This window comes from Taudactylus pleione, unplaced genomic scaffold, assembly GCF_031769625.1.
Source record: "Taudactylus pleione unplaced genomic scaffold, aTauple2 ptg000652l, whole genome shotgun sequence".
NCBI classification, from domain to species: Eukaryota; Metazoa; Chordata; class Amphibia; order Anura; family Myobatrachidae; genus Taudactylus; species Taudactylus pleione.
In genome coordinates this window covers 9,263,168-9,282,459 of record NW_028285054.1, presented here as the reverse complement: position 1 = coordinate 9,282,459, position 19,292 = coordinate 9,263,168, and the positions used below count along the sequence as shown (strand labels likewise).

General features: G+C 43.1%; 1 protein-coding gene across 3 annotated transcripts in view; it reads right to left on the bottom strand.

Annotated features, from left to right (window-relative positions):
• MAP4K5 (mitogen-activated protein kinase kinase kinase kinase 5) overlaps nucleotides 1–19,292 on the bottom strand; it is a 102,440-nt gene that overhangs the window by 44,712 nt on the left and 38,436 nt on the right. For all 3 annotated transcript variants that reach the window (XM_088455346.1, XM_088455347.1, XM_088455348.1), the window contains exon 2: nucleotides 15,431–15,488. In XM_088455346.1, coding sequence (XP_088311472.1) covers nucleotides 15,431–15,488 — 58 coding nt within the window. The remainder of the gene's footprint in view (nucleotides 1–15,430; nucleotides 15,489–19,292) is intronic.

Below are 19,292 nucleotides of genomic sequence, written 5' to 3'. Positions count from 1 at the left end.
GGAAAGACAAGGTGGTATAAGTTCAACGAAGCAGGACGTGAACATGCGTGTAGATGGTGACACAAACTATTGGATGATCACTGTGAATGTCTGAGGTATTGATACAATGCGAACTGTTGAGATAGTGTTTCTTTTTCAGGTGGAACCATGGGTCGTACAAGTGACGTCACTGAGTGGCAAAAGGGAGCCACTGGTTTTAGGCCGAGAGCATGGCCATAGCCTGGAGGAGATGGCGGCGTTTGTTGGTGTGTCTTGGAAGACAGTGAGCAGTTTCCATCTACAATGGAAGAAGCATGGAAACCAAGAATCTCAGCGGCAGAACAGTGGCCGAAAGTCAATCATGACAAATCGGGACTGCAGGCATTTAGGGTGCCTAGCAACCACCAATCTGTTCCAAACGCGTCAGAAACTGCTACAACAGTACAAAGCTGGACCCTGCCAAACAGTATCAGAACGAACACTTTGGCGCAAACTGCATGGGTTACGAATTTTCAGTCATATAGCCCAGGTGCGTCCCAGGTTAACAACCATCCAAAAGAAACAGCATCTGACATGGGCCAAACAGCATCGTCACTGGACCATTGAATAGTGGAGACGCATCATATGGTCTGATGAATCCTGATTTTGCTTATATTCCAATGACGGCCGCTCCAGAGTCATGAGGAGGGCTGGGAAATTGTTCCAACCAGACTGTGTCCAACAAGTTGTGAAGAAAGAGTTGGAATTATCTTGTTTTGGGTGTATATATTGAGTGCTGGAGCTGGACCCTTGGTCGAGGTGTCCAATCGCATGAAAGTGGTGGACTATGTGACATTGTTGGATCATGCGGTTTTGCCATTTGTCCAGTTTCTGAAAGACTAAGACAATCTCGTGGATCCACGGTTTCAGGATAATAACTGTACCATCCATTGCGCTAGGATTGTGCAGGATTGGTTTGCAGAGCACCAGACTGACATGCCACATCTCACGTAGCCCTCGAAATTCACCAGATCTCAATGTTATTGAGAAAATTTGGGACATGTTGGAATGTACTGTGAAAAAGAAACACAAACACCCTACGAATTTGGCTGCACTGAAGGACCACTTGGTCATGGAGTGGGCGCAATGCGATATGAATGTGATCTAGAGTCATATTGATAGCATGCCTCGGAGAATCCAAGCTGTCATTAAAGCAGAGAGAGGAAGGAATAGTATGCAGCAAGGGAGAGAGGAAGGAATAGTATGCAGCAAGGAAGAGAGGAAGGAATAGTATGCAGCAAGGAAGAGAGGAAGGAATAGTATGCAGCAAGGAAGAGAGGAAGGAATAGTATGCAGCAAGGAAGAGAGGAAGGAATAGTATGCAGCAAGGGAGACAGGAAGGAATAGTATGCAGCAAGGAAGAGAGGAAGGAATAGTATGCAGCAAGGAAGAGAGGAAGGTATAGTATGCAGCAAGGAAGAGAGGAAGGAATAGTATGCAGCAAGGAAGAGAGGAAGGAATAGTATGCAGAAAGGGAGAGGGCGGAAGGAATAGTATGCAGAAATGGAGAGAGAGGAAGGAATAGTAGGTAGCAAGGGAGAGAGAGGAAGGAATAATATGCAGAAATGGAGAGAGAGGAAGGAATAGTAGGTAGCAAGGAGAGAGAGGAAGGAATAATATGCAGAAATGGAGAGAGAGGAAGGAATAGTAGGTAGCAAGGAGAGAGAATAGTAGGTAGCAAGGGAGAGAGAGGAAGGAATAATATGCAGAAATGGGGAGAGAGGAAGGAATAGTAGATAGCAAGGGAGAGAGCAGGAGGAAGTGTTTGCAGCTAGTGTGCAATTTAAAGCCTTTTGGCTATACATAAATGCTATTTTCCAGCAGTGACGATGATTATGTCATTACATGATACCACAGTGACCTCAGAGCGATACCAGTCTACTTACTGTCCACAAATTCCACATCCACATCACTGGGGATACTCCCTGTATAGATTTACACAAAACACGTCCTGGCAAACAATAGCTGGCTAAGTGAATAACTCAGGAGCCTGTACACACGTGTGTGCTCAGAATAACTCTTGCCATCTGATCTGTACAGTGTGTGGGACACAGACAAGTCATTAACAAACAGCAGGACCATATTATTGTTGTTTAGCAGACAAAACAGATCACCTGCAATACCCCTTCCCGCAACATCAATGATACATAACACTTCAGTCCCGGAGTATAAATCAGCTCATATTCAATCAGACAAGCACTCCATATGACCCAGCTGCAGAGACTCCTACAGGATAACTGAAGGGTCTGAGAATACTTACAGAGTACTTAAAATTAGGATCATTAATAGGTAAATAAAAATATACTTTGATGCACATCTGTCACCCTCTGCCCTGGGGAAGAATTTACTTGCACACAGCACACTTCCTGTTGTATTGTAGAATAACAGAAGCCAGAGATTACGCAGATCTATACAGTCATTTGCTAATAAAGAAATCATTTGCATTTTTTAAGCCCACTGACAATGATACCGAAAGCCATACTTGCCTACTTTTGAAGAAATATTTCAGAGAGATTGTGAAAGCAACGCAAAGGAGAAAGCATTTAGTCACCCTAACAGCGCAGTCTGAACTGCATCGCCCCCATTGAGATGAAAATGCTGGAGGATGAGGAGCACTCCTGTGCTGACTCCATCCATAATGTCAAACAAATATACTGAGCCGGTGGCCCCAAGGACCCGCCAGAGCTCAGCAAGAGGCCTGATCTCTAACATGCAGTACTGCGTATGCGCACCTTTCCTCTCTGGCGGCCTCAGTTAATGGGAGCAGCTCTGAGACTCTCCTATGGCAGCAGTCCTGCAGTGACTACTAGGAGCCTGCAAGTACACTGTATCACCACCGGTATATTAAAGGAGCATAGCGCTACCTATCATTTAACCCAGACACCAGGCGCGCTACAAAACCTAGCAATACCCTAATGCACAGGTTCTCAAACTCGGTCCTCATGACCCCAAACAGTGCATGTATTCCAGGTCTCCTCAAAGAATCACAAGTGAAATAATTAGCTCCACCTGTGGATCTTTTAAAATGTGTCAGTGAGTAATGAGTACACCTGTGCACCTGCTGGGTGACCTGGAAAATGCGAACTGTGTGGGGTCCTGAGGACCGAGTTTGAGAACCTCTGCCCTAATGGCTCCAGGCTGCTTCAGTACTACTGTTTACCTGTTATAACCCTGTGTCATATGCTACTTATTTAGTGTTCACTTTAGCTCTGGTGTCAGGCAGGGAGCCGGAGCTAGAGAAGGCACTTCCGCGCACGCAACCAAAAAGGGGGCGTGGCCATTGAAAACGCGTCACAAAATCGTCACTGTTGTGGGAGTGCCCGGCACTTACGGACACGCCGGGCAGTCCCCAAGCGCTGCTGACAGGGAGAATAGATGCCGGGCGCATGTGCCCAGCGTCTATTCACTGGCAGTGACCGAGTCAGCGCACATTTCCCCACCCGCGGGACACTGCGACCCTCGAGTGAAGACGGCACCCGCAGGCTGTGAGGGCAGGGCGCTTTTTGCCCTCCAGAAGGAGGGCAGGGCACAGCGCCCCAATAAAACAGCCTAGCGGGAACGCTACTCATTGTTCTACCTGGTCAATATAACTAAGACCTGGTTAAGCTATATCACGTGTGGACTAACCGCCACCAGCACCAAACAACTGCGCAACAGGTCTTACACCTTATGCACTCTGGCCAAGTGTATTGTCTACTACGAGATGTACGGGATTGTCTACTACGGCCGCCAGTCACAATCCCGGCAGCAGAATGCCGGCTAGGGCTTTATGATATATGTCGAAATACCGACGCCTATCATAATCCCGACGCCAGAATCCAGGACGACGCGTGCCCGAATGAGGTTAGTCCGGACGCCTGTCCTGTTAGCCACGTGGGAGGGTTAGGTTTAAGGCAGTTAGCGTTAGGTTTTGGGCAGGGGGGGGGGGTTAGGATTAGACACCCATAGGGGGGAGGGTTTGGGTCGGGTACCACCTGGGAGGGTTAGGTTTAGGGAGCGGTAAGGGGGCTGTTAGGCACCCCTGGGGGAAGGTTAGGATTAGGCACTAGGGGGAGAGGTTAGGGTTAGGCGCTAAGGGGGGGAGGTTAGGGTTAGGCACCCCCCCTCCCGGGAGGGTTAGGTGTAGGGAGTGGTAAGGGGGCTGTTAGGCACCCCTGGGGGAAGGCTAGGATTAGGCACTAGGGGAGAGGTTAGGGTTAGGCACCACTAAGGGAGGGTTAGGGTTGGGGGGGGGGGGCAGGGGAAGTGTTAGCATACTTACCTGCCTCTGTCAGGATTTTCATCCTGTCGGGCAGCCGCTGTCGGGATTTGAACCGGCTAAACAGTCGCCGGCATTTCAATCCCATTCCGTCTACATAGGTGTTGAGAGCACACAACAACGATTCCATCCAGTGTTATCCCGCTGCACAGTTCTGCTACTCTGATGATAAATACAGCATGAGATGACGAGAGACCCTCATTACAGAGGGAAAAATGGCAAGCTGGACCGATGTGTAATGGATGCAGCCTAGAACAGCTAATGGAATTTACCCCTATAACTCAAAAAGGCCAATTCAATTAGGAATGACCTGTGGTCACAATGTGCGGCTGCACACAGGACTTAATTATGGGATAGTAACATCGCTCATTTTACCACGCCTGCTGTGGAGGTGGGAAGTAAACTGAGCGCAGTTGCAGTCACAATGTGCTGCCATTGCGAACACTCCCACACCATTCCACAGGCACATCACTGGGAACTGAATCGGCCAAGAGAGAAATACAAGAATCCAGGAGGTAGCAAGGAGCCCTGAGGTAGCTAATAATCTTAAAGCCTCAGTTGCATGGTCTGATCTGACCCCTCAGGAGTCCCACTCTCTCTCTTCAGTTTAAGGCAACACCACAAAGTACCAAATAATCTATTATAGGCTCATTAGAAATAGTTTATTTGCCGCAACAAGTGGGAATAACAAGGTGTGAAGGAATAGGTTGCTGAGAGACTGATAAGAGAAAGCCCTACATGTTGTGAAGTATTATTTTTGTACCAAACATCGGAAACACTATAAACTGGGAAGTAAACATTTGAAACCAGACACCTTACACGTGTACTGCAGCCCAATGACATCTGAGAGAGTAGAAGGGCCATCAAATCAGTGATGGAGACTATAAACATTTATGGATTAATATGTTCCAGAATTACATTTCTTTGTGGGGAAAGTTTGTGAACCTCTAGGATTATCAGTTCAGTTAATAGCATAGTCATGAGTGCTAATCACTATGAAAGAGTTGTTGATGCTCAGGAGGATGGAAAAGCTGGCAATATAGTTTCACCAATCCACTATCCCGTCAGATAGTGCACAAATGGAAAAAGAACGTCAACACCACTAACTCTCACCATGAGTAGTCGTTCAACAAAAACGCTCACAGTACACGGCATATAGGGGTAGATGATCTAAGCCTTGGAGAGATAAAGTGGAGAGAGATAAAGTACCAACCAATCAACTCCTGTCATTTTTCAAACCCAGCCTGAAAAGTGACAGTTAGGAGCTGATTGGCTGGTACTTTCTCTCTCTCTCCAAACCTTAGTACACATTCCGGGGAGTTCATGTTCTTGGGTTCACTATCAAGCAAACATTCAATATAAAGAGCTGCCCCATTATAAGTTTGCTGAAGACAACCTGGATGAGCCAGAGGACTACTGGGTGAATGTTCATTTGGATACAGAACAATCTTTGTAAAATTACTTATTAAGTGTTTTGGCTTAAATGAGAAACGTTATGTTTGGAGAAAACCAAACACCTCACTCAAATATAAGAACCTCACCCCAGCCATGGTTTGTTTTTTTTGTTTTTTTAGGTCCTGGGACCAAAGCGGCTTGCCACCATTATTATTATTATCATAATTTATTTATATGGCACCATAAGTGTTCCGCAGCGCCTTACAAAGTACATAAACAAATTGTTGACAAGCGACTTACAGAACAATACAATACAGGACATGGATAATATATATTGCTACATTAGCGACCATAACACCCAGATAAGCAACAGTGCATAAGCAACCAAGTGCTAGGTGCCCTAGTGGGGAGTAAGAAGTAGATGAAACTAAAGTAGGGAGAAGCACAAGAGGGTAGGGGGCCCTGCTAGTAAGAGCTTACCATAGATTAAATCCTAGAATTCTTTAATGTACCAACAAATTGTACAAGAAATTGTCGGCTTATCCAACTGAATCTCAACAGAGGGGTCCTATATCAGGACAACAAGGCTAAACACACAAGTCCATCTACAAAAAAATATATTTTACATTTTGGGAGGGTCAATGACAAGACCTTAATCCAATAGAAATACTGTGGCAGGACTTGAAGGTGTGTATTCATGCTAGAAAGTCCACTAACATCCATGAGTTACAGAAGTTCCGTAAGGGGGAATGGCCCAAATTCCTCATAGCCAATGGGTGGGATTGATCAACAATAACTGTAAATGTATGCTGTACGTGGAGCCACAACAGTTACTGAAAGAATAGGTTCCCATATTTTTTCGGCAAAGAAATTTAATGTTAATAATAATTTTGATAAAATAATTTGAAAGAAAATGCCCTTTTGTGTAAATCGATTTATTAGATTCTAAATCTAATTTTACACCTTACATGACAATATAAACTCATTTAAGGTCACAATTATTTAAATGGTTTGCAAAGTTTTTAGCATTGCTGTGGATGGAATGGGGAAGAGGTCTAACTTTAATGACCCCCATCTGGACAAGGGACTGATTTAACCTCCACCCTTGGCTGCTAATCACCATAATCGGATTGGCCATCTCACTGCCCTGTCCGATTTCTTACAAAGCAAAACTGAAAAAGGATAATTTTACTGTGCAATGTTAGTAAAATGTAACTGGGATATTTTTCGAATGGCTGGGATAGAGACGACCTTGGACAAAGAAAAATTGGTTGAAAAATTGTTTGAGTCCTGAGAGAGTTATATTTCCATCCTCCCAGCAGATTTTCATGGTCGAATTAAACATTCCATTTAAAATACAGAATGGTATGAAACCAGAATGGTGTTTGGTGATCCTCCGATAATACTGGCTAGTTAACTCCTTCATATCTTATTATTCAAGTTGGGTCCTTGGCTCCTCCCGTCTCCAATAAGGGCCCTATTAAGATATAGACTTAACAGCGGTCATTATATTTGATAGTCACTCACTAATGGTTCTGGGCGTATTAGCCATATGTATGACCAGATTTATGTACAATATTGTATATTTCTGTATACGACTACAAACATGTTTATGTTTTTCCTATTTTGCTTTTATGTATTTTGACAAATCATGCTCAATACTTGTAAATGAATGTGATGCTCAAAAAAAAAGAAAAAGAAAAATGTAATTGGAAAAGCAATTCATTTATGCTTTGAGCACCCAGACAGGCTTTTTGTGGTTCAGAAAGGATGATCACATTAATGGCTGCACTATAGCTCCCTTAAATAAATGACAGTGTTTTAAAGTAATATCAATCCTGTAGAGTGGTTTTAAGCTTCTTTATCACTAGGAGTTTATGCGTATTACATAAAACATCATAGGCAGCCCAAGAAGTAATTTAGAGCAGAGCCCGCCTTAGTCATTAGTTATGTCTGACCAAATCGTCACAGTCATTGGCTAGTTCACTACTGCAAAAAAAAAAACATTAAAAAATATTTAATTACTGCCACTTAGGGTTACAGTTTATGGATATTTTACTGTATTATATACTAGTTGTCAAGCTTGTTCTTATAAGTTATTTTTGGCTTTACAAAGATGGAGATACGAACCAGACCCATCCCTTAAGCACTTTGGTAGCCCCTATTAGTGTAACGCATAGATTTTATACAGTTTTTTATTTTAGGACTCTGCGGGCTAATGCACACCCCTGAAAACCTTTGTCTGTCCCATATATTTGTTTATTTTTGCCTTTTTATTTTACTTTCTCCTTCAATGACTCATGCGATCAATCCTGTTAACACATCGATTTATTTAATGATTTTTGTCAAAACGGACATCTGTCATTACTCATCATCTGATCATGTCATAAATGAAATACCCTTGTAAAACGGTCTAGTTAAACTGAAACCCCTTACTGGGAGGCAACATGACAAACTAGTGCAAGGTCCTGCCATTGTTTTGTAGACTGAACTGATTCTTCAGGTTTATCTTGCGCTAAAAGCCACTCCATTGGCCCAGATTTATCAACGAGGGATATTCACTTGTCACTAATCTTAGATGGTGCTCCAACCAATCAGCTCCTGTCATGTGTTTGAAAAATGACTGTTAGGAGCTGAGTGGTTGTAGCATTTTGTAGGATTAGTAAGGAGTGATAACAAGAATATCACGCGTTGATTAATCTCGCCCATTACCTCATCTAAGCTGTAGGAAGCTTTTTAAGTGCCTGCTGCTTCACACCAGAACCCGAGTCCAGGATTTCCCTCGGGAGCATGCAACGTTGGATAGCTAATTTTTCACCCTGGCACTTAAGGTGCCTACACACATAGCGATGTGCTCACAATCCCACGATGTGTACGATTTCCCACTGAACTGTCCCCGGGAGCTCCCCGGCAGTCATGGGCACGATTTGGTCTGAAAAAGCTGCCATTTTGACACATGATCTATTGTGCCTCCTAAACTATCCAGTGCATCATGACTTGAGCTTGTCAGATCTGCCCTACAGCACGACAGATCTGAAGATGCGATGAGCGACCAGCGGGGACGCGCATCGCATCGTGATCGTGAGTGGGGACTCACGATTTGTGGGCATATTTTACACAATCTGTCGTTCCGATGCTTCGGAATCGGCCAGATCGGGTAAGTAGGCACCTTAACATTCTACAAACTACGACCTTTGTAACTTAAAGGATTGTCATTCCAAATTCTAAAACAAAACATGGTCACCAGACTGACAAAGTTTGAGAGGTTATGTGATCAAGTCTTGAGAGCTATCTTCTAACTATACTGGACGATTTTGCTGGTGTATAGAATACTTTTTCATGTTACAAGAGAATCTAAGCTCCTGGGAGAGCAGACAGGGAGTTTGCTCAGAGACACTTGAAAACCTAACTGTCTTTCGTGGACTCTTGCCAGATCCCTGCTGTGCCTGGAAATGGCGGCGCGTGTATACGCTGCGGCTGCACTTACCGTTGGTGCCGGTGATGGCGATTCCTATGGTCCGGGTGTCCGTGTGTTGCGCGCTCCGGATGTGGTGTGGTTGTTCCTGTTCCTGCTTGTCGGAGTCCTGTGTGGTGACGGCGGCTGGTGTGGGATCACATACCCCCGCGAGGTGCTCCTTGGTCTCCGCCTGACTGGAGTTTGGAGTGGAGTGGCAGGTTCCGGAGCTGGTGGAGTGGAGCCGCTTGCAGGAGCTGTTGGGTCCGGCGCAGAGGCTGTGCAGGTCTCTGAGGGAGGTACAGCCCCGGGTAACCCCTCAGCCACAGGCATTGTGGGTGGAGCGGGGGTGGCTGGGATTGCTGCCGCTTCTGGAGCTTGTGTGTCTGCTGCCCCTGGAGTTACTGTGCCTGCAAGCGTGGCGGCCCTGGATGGGTCTGTCGCAGCTGGGGTGGTGAGTGGTGGCTGGTCTGGAGACTGGAGTTGTGAGAAGAGCCATGTGCACGGCAATGGAAGTAGAGATTATGGGGGTGGGCAGCGCTCTGGAGGGGGGCATTTCTGGAGACTCGGTTATCCCTGGAGACGCAGGCAGGGTTGGAAGAGGCATCGGAGGAGGGAGAGGAGGCAAAAAAGGGGTAAACGAGCTGGTACTAGAGCCAGGCTCAATTTATGTTTTATCAAACCCCCTTTGCCTAGCTTATTTCTAGCAAATGTTCAGTCCCTGACTAGTAAACTGGACGAATTACATGCAGTTCTTTCATACATGAAGCATCTGGAGTCCTGCTCTGTATTAATTTTTACCGAGACTTGGCTAAATGACTTAGTTCTGGATACTGCGGTCTCTTTTGGAAACAGGATTCTGTTCAGAGCAGACAGAACTTCTTCATCAGGGAAAAGTAGGGGTGGGGGGCTGTGTTTGTATGTCCTGCGTACCTGGTGTATTGATGCTATCTGTATTGGTAATCATTGCTCAGTGGATATTGAATATCTGTCTGTCAAATGTAGACCCTTTTATTTGCCCAGAGAAGTTTCGGTGGCAATTATCATTGCCGTTTATATTCCCCCTCAGGCTAATGTGACAATTGCCCTGGGAATTCTTTACGAGGAAATTGCGAAATTACAATCTGTGTATGTTGAGGCAGTTTTCATTATAGCAGGTGATTTCAATCAAGCTGACCTGAGGAAAGTATTGCCTAAGTTATATAAAAATGTATCGGCTCCAACTAGGGGCATGCGTACCTTGGACCAGGTGTATACAAACCTCAAGTCAGCTTATGAAACTGTTGTTTGCCCCCATATTGGCAGATCCGATCATATGTCCCTGTTTCTCATACCTGTTTACAGGTCATTAGTTAGGAGAGTGCGACCGGTCAGACGTCTGGTAACTATATGGCCGGAGGACGCACTGACTAGATTACAGGATATGTTGGAATTCACAAACTGGGATTTGTTTATTGATGAGAGTAGGGTAAATGGCGATATAGATATTGACTCTCTAGCATCATTGATATTAGGTTACATCGGTTGCTGTACGGATAGTGTTACAGTAACAAAGAGTATTAAAATATTTCCCAACGTGAAGCCTTGGTTGAACGGGGAAGTTCGATCTCTACTCAAGGCTCGTGATAGAGCGTTTAAATCTGGTGATTTAGAAATGTTGAAATCTTCCAGGTGTGAATTGCAGAAAGGTATTAGGAGGGCTAAAATTAGTTACTCCGCAAAGATTGAAGCTAGAAGTCATGATAACAGGAATCCGAGAAGCCTGTGGCAGATGATCCAGGATATTACTGGTTGTAAAATAAAAAAGGAGGTGATTAGCAATGACAATAATCTATTAGCTGAAGATTTGAACCTGTTCTACTCTAGGTTTGATCAAGAGAATAGTTTTTCTGTTACGCCCCAAATTCCCCGGGTGGGGGAGTCTCCTCTTATGTTGGAGGAGTATGATGTGATTAAATGTCTACGTCGGGTTGATTTGTGTAAATCAGCCGGCCCGGATGGGATTAGCGGTAAAGTCCTCAAGGGGTGTGCAGACCAGTTAAGTTGGATATTAACGGTCTTATTTAATTTGTCCCTTTTTAATTGTGTAGTGCCGAGATGTTTTAAGAAGGCAAATATTGTTCCAGTTCCAAAAAAGGGGGTAGTAAAATGCCTTAATGATTATCGCCCAATTGCACTAACTTCATTGATAATGAAATGCTTTGAAAGGCTGGTATTAGGACATATTCAATCTTTTTTCCCAGTAGATTTTGATCCTTTTCAGTTTGCATATAGGAAAAATCGTTGCACTGATGATGCGGTACTTACAGCACTTCACTCTATTTTAGCTCATTTGGAAGTGAGGGATTCTTATGTTCGGATACTCTTTGTTGATTTTAGTTCTGCTTTTAATACGGTTATTCCCATCTCACTAACATCTAAGTTGTTTGACTTGGGGTTAAGTGGGTCTATTTGTAACTGGGTTTTAAACTTTTTAACTGATAGACCACAAGTAGTTAGAATTGGAGGTGCTGTGTCGGGGGAAGTGTTGATTAAGACTGGTGTTCCCCAGGGTTGTGTTCTCAGCCCCCTATTATACTCGCTATTTACCCACGACTGCATGTCGAATTCTGATTCTGTGAAAATCATCAAATTTGCTGATGATATTGCAGTCGTTGGGTTAATTAGCAGGAATGATGAGTCCCATTATAGGAAAGAGATCAAAAATTTGGTTTCTTGGAGTGGTGATAATCACTTGCTCCTAAATGGTGACAAGACAAAAGAACTGGTAATTGATTTTCGTAGGAGATGTTTAGAGCAGAAATTGCCAGTGTCTATTAACAACCAGGATGTTGATATAGTTGAGTCTTTTAAATTTCTGGGTATCCAGGTTGCGGCAGATTTGACATGGTCTTTAAATACACTGTCCCTAATTAAAAAGGCGCAACAGCGTTTGTTTTTCCTAAGACGTTTGAGGGCCTCGGGAGTTAGCAAAGTAACTATGCTAAACTTTTACAGATGCTCAATTGAGAGCATTCTGACGTTTGGTATCATTATCTGGTATGGCAACTGCACAGCGAGTGAAAGAAGTGCACTGGAACGGGTTGTTAGGACCGCCAGCAAAATCATTGGCGTGCAGTTGCCAACTATTCATGATGTTTATGGGCTTAGGGTTCTAAAGAGAACCAAAGGTATCATATCGGATCCAAGCCATCCATTTCATGAATTTTTTGATAAGCTCCCATCTTTAAAGCGGTTTAGAGTACTTCGGGCACGTACGAGTCGCTTCAGGGTTAGTTTTCTTCCATCTGCTGTGCGCATGTTGAATGCTATGATTGTATCTCTTTAGTTAATTTTAATTTTATTATTTTTGTGAAATTGTTTGTGATAACCTTTACCATGGATTGCTATTCACTGTTTTAAAAAAGTGCAATGTAATTTCGTCTGTCAAACTTGTTTTGCTGATGACAACAATAAATACAATACAATACAATAGAAAGTCTTTCCCTTACCAGTAGTGGTTGATTTAGGATCATCTTAACATAGTTACATATGCAATCGTTACAAAAATGGTTATAAATCCCTATGCCAGTGGTATTTGACCCCAAGCTAGGCTACATAATATATATACCCCCATCTCCTGCCTTTGCTAACAGAGCAGAATTGGCATATTTTTAAAATTTGTGGTAAAGTATTTGTCTCGATATGTTTAAACTATTCAGTAACCTACTGAGCAAATATCCCATCCTAAAATATGGACTGTCCTGCTTGGTCTATGTATTCAACACCCTATCCTTTTAATAAACATGAAGAGATTGGTCTCTATTAATTGTATGGCTGCAGGCTGCTGTCTAGCAGTCCTGAAATATCAAATATTAAGATTAAACTTTGTAAAATAACTTTTTAAGGGAAAGACGGACAACTGTCCGAAAACACGCATTGGCTTCTTTCTAGGAAACCTGGGACTCCTGGCTTATATTTAGAGGCTCTGTTCTAGTTAGGAACACATAGAAAATTGATGGTCTGGTTATCTCCATACGTCAAATGGAAAGACCCGGGTGACAACGCTGTGCAGGTGAGTGGAGCGGGTGAATGATAGATCGGCCTGTCTTATACCACATCGTGCAGTGTGTACGGCCAACCGCTATACTGATAGATAGGGCAGCGGGTTGCTACCATACACATCGCTCTAATGTGGATCTAGTTTAAGCCTATAAAACCAACGTTTAAAAGACAGAGTGCAACCACCCGATTTCCTGATTACCAGGATGGAAGGGTGGGGGGTGACCAGACACTTTTGGGGTAAAGGGCCAAGGTTAGCTGTTCCCTAAACACTTAATTGTTTCAATCAGAGTTCAATTTAATATTCAATGTGTAGCTATGATTGTTATGTACAGTAGTGCATATGGATGTACAGTATGTTCTTATAAACCTTTTATGTTCCGTTAAAACGAAAAAAGTCATTAGGTTTTGTTTTGTCGTTTTTCAAGAACAGGAGGAGACATGACTACTGATAACTATATGCAGAATATTTTGTATATTTGCAAGAACACATTTGTATGGCAGGCTAGTGGAAAATGTCTTATTACACTACACGTATCTTTTAACAGCCAAAGCCTGAGCACAGGTGTTAACAATTCCAGCAAAAAGCACAGCAAGTCAGACCTCCAGTACAAATGACCAGGCTCGTAAGTATGTAAAATGTAATGTATATACCCAATTGATAAAAGAATGATTTACCAATGTTTTGTTGTCACCTTTTTGCATCCTTATGGCAGAAATAGAGCACAGCCAATGACTGTATTTACCATGTTTTTGTCTCTAAAACAGCATCCAGCCAGCCTTTACCAAGCCAGATTAAAACAACAGCGCAGCTTTTCATGAGAAGAGACTGTGGCCGGCAGCCAACGCTTACACCGTAGAATTATATGGGCTGCATACATGCCGCGCCAGTCGTATGCCCATTTGTTAAGCATGAGCTGTGCATGCCCAGCCATACATTAAGTGAAGCAATACTGGGCCCAGAGATTATGTAGTGGACAGAGCAAAAAAAAATGAAGTCCCCCTGCTCTTTGTTTGCTGAATGGCAGCTGGTATGCCAATCGCATAATAACTGGCATCTAGCATGCAAAATCCTCCGCTGCCGCTTTACTACGCCCCGTACGTCAGTGCGCCGCATGGCGAGTGCTGAACACTGAGGCCGGAGTATTTTTCTCATAAGCCTTCTTTTACTATATTCTTATGTATCCACTGTCACAATAGCCACTTTCGTGTGATTTGGTAAAGGATCATTGACCCTAATGTAAAACATGCACCCAGCACGCTTGGAGTGTCCATAAAAATAAGAAAAAACTGGAAGTATGGTTATGATATGGAATACAGTGTGTGATGTGCCTTCCATATGGCTTGCTGATCCCCAATATAAATGTCAATGCTGCATTCATGGTGTTGCTAAACGCTGCACACATTTATAGCCGGAACCGGTATGAATCACCGCCGGACCTAAGCCTGTCAGATGAAATACTGATGCCGGAAGACCGGTAGTTGAAGACCCTGACTGAGGTAAGTAACACTCCTAACCCTCCGTTAGGGGTGCCTAAACCTAACACCCCCTTCCTGCACCCTAAACCTAACCCTCCCGGGGGGGCTCCTACACCTCACGCCCCCCCGGTGGTGCCTGACCCTAAGACTCCCTTTCCCTAGCCTAAACCTAACCCTCCCGGGGGGGGTGCCTAACCCAGTCCCACGGGGAGTCTCTAATCTTAAGCCAAAGCCCTCCTTATGCCTGGCTTACCTACGATCGGTATGCCGGGCGTCGGGATTTCGGTGTCGGGCTGATGATAGGCGTCAGGATTTAGACGTCTATCAATAGTCCCATGCCGGGATTTTACAGTCGGGAAGCCGACTTCCTAACTACATCCCCTATGGACACATGGCAAATGTTGTATGCATGCAGCAGTATACTCTGGAACACCGTTTGATATACCCTTTCAGTCGTATTATAAGGCAAACGGAATAAACATAGCCATTAGAACACAACATAGAAACATTCAGTAGATTACATATTGAAAACACTGAATAAGCCTCAGTAATATGCATTTCCCCAGCCCAGTGCACACACTAATAATAACATGACACTGCATTGTACGGTAGAGGCACTTGGAACGGACATTAGGCTGCAATCATAAAATTGATGCGAGTCTCAATCTTGTTTGAACACTTCCTGTAAGGAAACCGCTAGCATGCTCTGGACAGGGGATAATGAAACAGAGTCACAACTTCATGTTACCTATTGATAGGGAAGTGCACAGTATATGGGAACTCACCAGGTTCAAGTTTTATAATCTTCACTGCAGCCAGTTCTCCTGTCTGGAGGTTCCTAGCCTGGAAACAAAGACATACAATATGGCGGTTAGCATCAACAAAACACAAAGCTCATCTATGTCATAGAAAACGGGGACACCGCCAGCCGCATCGCTTGCCTCAGCTATGGGTCTGACCAGTAAAGCGTTCTACACGTACACTGCTCCATCTGCAGGCTGCATTCACTCATTAATCTTCTAGTCAAAAACGTCCTTATGTATTAAAAGATCTTTAAAAGTGCACAATATGCGTGGGACAGCTTATGGGGAAGTGGGAAACCGTAAGGGGGGAACATCAGCGTAATAGGTATTCATCTATGGTTAGACATTTATGTATTACTGACATATCGAGGGGTATTCAATATGGGTGTTTTTTGCGTTAATATCGCACTTTTTATCGTTTTTGCGTTAATATCACTTGTTTTAGTTTTACACTGTATTCAATATCAAAGACTTATCGCAGTTTTGAAAAGTCTTTGATAAAAAACGGGGATAACTTTTCACCATTGAATAGGTGTCGAAAAAAAGTGCAGAATTGGGGTTTAGGGGTGCAGGCTTAAAAAAGATAGCCTGCACCCCTGAGATTGACATTTAAAAAAGAACTGTGTCAAAAAAAGTTTAAAAAAAAAATAGGGACACCCCAAAAAATTAATTTAAAAATTGGGGTGCAAAAATAAAAAAAAATGGGAAAAAATAATTAAACAATAGGGAAATAGGTTTAGGGCTATTCTGCAAGTATGCGGCAGGTGTTTTCTAGAATAGAATTATAGCGGCAGGTGCACAAATGCAGAATTTTTTAAAACTTACTTTAGGGACACCAAAATATGCTAGTACCCATTTTCATGTACCCCAAATTTGATGGGACCACTTAAAAAAACGAAAAAAATAACCTAAGTGCTCTTCTGCATCACTTCAATGTCGGGAAAAAAGTACCTGCTGCGGCTATTTAAATCCCCGACTTTCAATTAAAGGCTAAAACGGGGGTACCCATAGTGTTCCCCCATGTTTTTACAACTTTAGGGGGGTCTTACAATCATTTTAAGGAAAAATTCGTAACTTTACGCAAATCCAACTTCGGAGTTTCCCGTTTTCGTTAATTTTATATTGAATACGGGGATAAGCGGGAGCGCGCACCAGACTTAACGCAGAAAAAAAACTCCGATATGAAACGTTAACTTCGGCAGTGAAGTTAACGTTTCAAATTGAATACCCCTCTTCGTCTAATGAGTTCAACTGGGACTGAGCTATGTGGACAGGAATCTAAATTGTGGTGTAATATTTGTATATGATGTACTGTATGTACCTTCAGTAATGAGGGTAATGGCTACAATAAAAGGAAAAAAAAGGTTGTGGCCCATGCTTGCATCGGACGAATAACACCACTAGGCGTTGCCTATAGTTACAGCTAGAGTGGCTGAATGAGGATATTTCAGTGACTGAGAAATAGGGGTGAGGGCCAGGTGACGTTTGATAGAAGCATCTCACTAAGGGGTGCTAAGGGGATACCAGCATGGAACTAGAAGGGAAATCCATCATTGTTAATCTATGAAAGTAGCCAATATGATGGCTAGCGCCTACTCCTGCCTAACGGCATCAGTCTGTTTCAGTTGCTTGTCTGACCTACGGCACATCGTCGGGTATGGCACTGTACAAGTTGGCAGCTATCACAGTGGACAGCGGGGAGGATGGGGTGATAGGTGCCGACTTCCTATACAAGTTTAATAAAGAGTTTGTCTCTACCCACGTCAATAAGTGCATGCTGAACTGATCAAATAAACTACGGAAAAATGAAAGCGCTAACACACAGTTCTAAAATAAAAAATAACAATTTAATATTCCTTTTCCTAAATAGGATTTATCAGCTCTTTAGCACATAAAAATAGCCATTTTCCTTAGACCAATAATATACATCAATAAATGCAATTTAAACATTATTACAACAATTTCTATACTAAATAATCAATTACATGTATCTGAATTTTTATGGCCACAAAAGTCTTTATTATTATTATCATCAGTTTCTTATATAGCGCAGCATATTCAGTTGCACTTTACAATTGTAAACATTAATAGAACATAACTGGGTAATAACAGACAGATATATAGGTATCAAACAGGTAAAGAAAACCCTACAGTAACTCTTAGTAATCTATCACATCTAGATATTTAGCACAGCTGTGTTTTAAGGGGGCATCCACTACACGATTTTAGCAGGCGATTGAACGATAACATCGTTATCGTTCAATCGTTTAAAAATCATTTATAAATCGTGCAGTGTTTGGTCGTTAACGATCAACGATGCGCGCTCCCGCTGGTTGTTTGATCGTCTCGTCAGTCGACTGAACATGCAGGTCAATTTCACTTGATCTATTAAAGATCGTTTGCAAATCGTTCAGACTGGAATATAAAATTTCAAGGGAAAAGATCAAGGGAAAATCGTGTAGAGATTGGACAGGGAGTAGATCGTCTAGTGGATGTGCCCCTTTAAAGATTGAATACCATGACACCTAGTAGGATTGCAACGCTGTTTCACAAGGATTTTGCCTTTAATGTTTCTCCTGTAACAGGATAAATATTAATAAACACTTCTCAATGTACTAAACATCCACATACCGCATGATGTGAGTGATGACAACACAAACACAATGTGATGATCTTCAAATAAGTGTATACTCATTATTACTAATATCCTATTATTTATTTAGAGACAGTTATTGGTAGAGCACACACATATTCCGAGGCACTTTACAGAGAATATTCCAGTCATTCACATCAGTCCCTGCCCTGATTTAGCTTACAATCTATGGTCCTTACCACACACACATATATACACACTATGGGCCTGATTCAGAGCCGCTCGTAAGCGGCCGCTCATTCGTTCCGAGCGATGTTTGCACAACTGCGCATGCATACGGATCGTAATATGCATGCGCGAACCAGTCAGTGCGGCCAAAAATCGTTTGTTCGCTAAATAGCGAATGCCTGCTATTTTGAGTGACAGGAGGAGGCGTATGTGGGTGGTAACAGGGGAAGGTGCTTGAAAACGGGGAGTGGAGATCCGAACGCAGGCGTGCTTAAAGGTCAAAACGGGCGTTTTATGGGTGTGCATAATTAATACAGCAGCGTCATTGACCACGTCACTGAGTTATTTTATAGTCAGAACTGCTCGCAAGATTGTGATAGGAAAAACCAACCACAAGAATAGCGAGCAGTTCATACGCTGGTCGATGTACTCGATTTATCTAATAAATAGCGGACATGAGGTAGGATGCGAGCGGCCAGGGGGCGTAGTTTTCAAAAAAACGACCGCAAGTTTTGTTCGCTCGTTCAGACCTAGAGGCGTGAACAGACCGCAAAGAGCGAACCGTTCATTTGAATAGCCACCCATTTTTTCTGAACGAGCGAGCACAAATAGCATCCGGCTCTGAATCAGGGCCCATGTCAAAACCCTGTAAACCTACCAGTATATTTATTTTTGGAGTGTGAGAGGAAACCAGGCACAGGAAGAACATATAAACTGCACACCTATGTGCCATGACCAGGAAATTAACTAATGACCTCTAACCTCTACACCATCCATGCTATTTACAAAATGTCAACATGTTCCTCCGCATTGTACCGTCAGGGAGTGAAATTTGAAGATACAATGGCAAAACGTGGGATTCTGTGCAGCAGACGGTGAGAGAAACTAGCTCGCAAGAGCTTACAATCTATAGTCAATAAGAGGAATTGAATAAAATGCTGAATTGTACATTTGAATAAATCAGCCCATAATTATGTAATTTATCAAATGTTTAATTTTGAATGTTTAGCTCCATTTTATACT